Source organism: Melozone crissalis, unplaced genomic scaffold (genome assembly GCF_028551555.1).
Source record: "Melozone crissalis strain CALT ecotype California unplaced genomic scaffold, PUWL_Pcris_2 ptg000011l_1, whole genome shotgun sequence".
In the NCBI taxonomy this organism is placed as follows: Eukaryota; Metazoa; Chordata; class Aves; order Passeriformes; family Passerellidae; genus Melozone; species Melozone crissalis.
In genome coordinates this window covers 4262225-4262575 of record NW_026535789.1, presented here as the reverse complement: position 1 = coordinate 4262575, position 351 = coordinate 4262225, and the positions used below count along the sequence as shown (strand labels likewise).

At 61.5% G+C, this 351-nt stretch overlaps 1 gene segment (V, D, J or C); it reads right to left on the bottom strand.

The window, feature by feature from the left end:
- Positions 1–351, bottom strand: LOC128933560 (Ig heavy chain V region 6.96-like; the record flags this gene model as incomplete). The annotated part of the segment is given in 1 exon segment: positions 1–351. A coding segment is annotated over 1 exon segment (351 nt), but the record flags the coding sequence as incomplete, so codon positions are not given.

Below are 351 nucleotides of genomic sequence, written 5' to 3'. Positions count from 1 at the left end.
ACCACCGACACGGTCAATATAAGCAGCAGCCGGGTTAACAGCAACACTCTCTTTTGCACAGAAATAGGATCCGGAATCGTCGTCCTTGAGGTTGTTCATGGTCAGCGTCACTGAGCTCTGCCCGTTGTCCCTGGACATCCTGAAGCGGCCCTTGACTGACGGTGCGTAGCCGGTGTAGGAACCAGCACCGCTGCTGATCCCCGCAACCCATTCCAGCCCCTGCCCAGGTCTCTGGCGGATCCAGTGCATGGCATAACCACCAAAACTGAACCCGGACCCTCGGCAGAGGAGGCGCAGGGAACCCCCCGGGGGCTGGAGGTCGCTCCCGCACTCCAGCAGGGTCACGGCCGC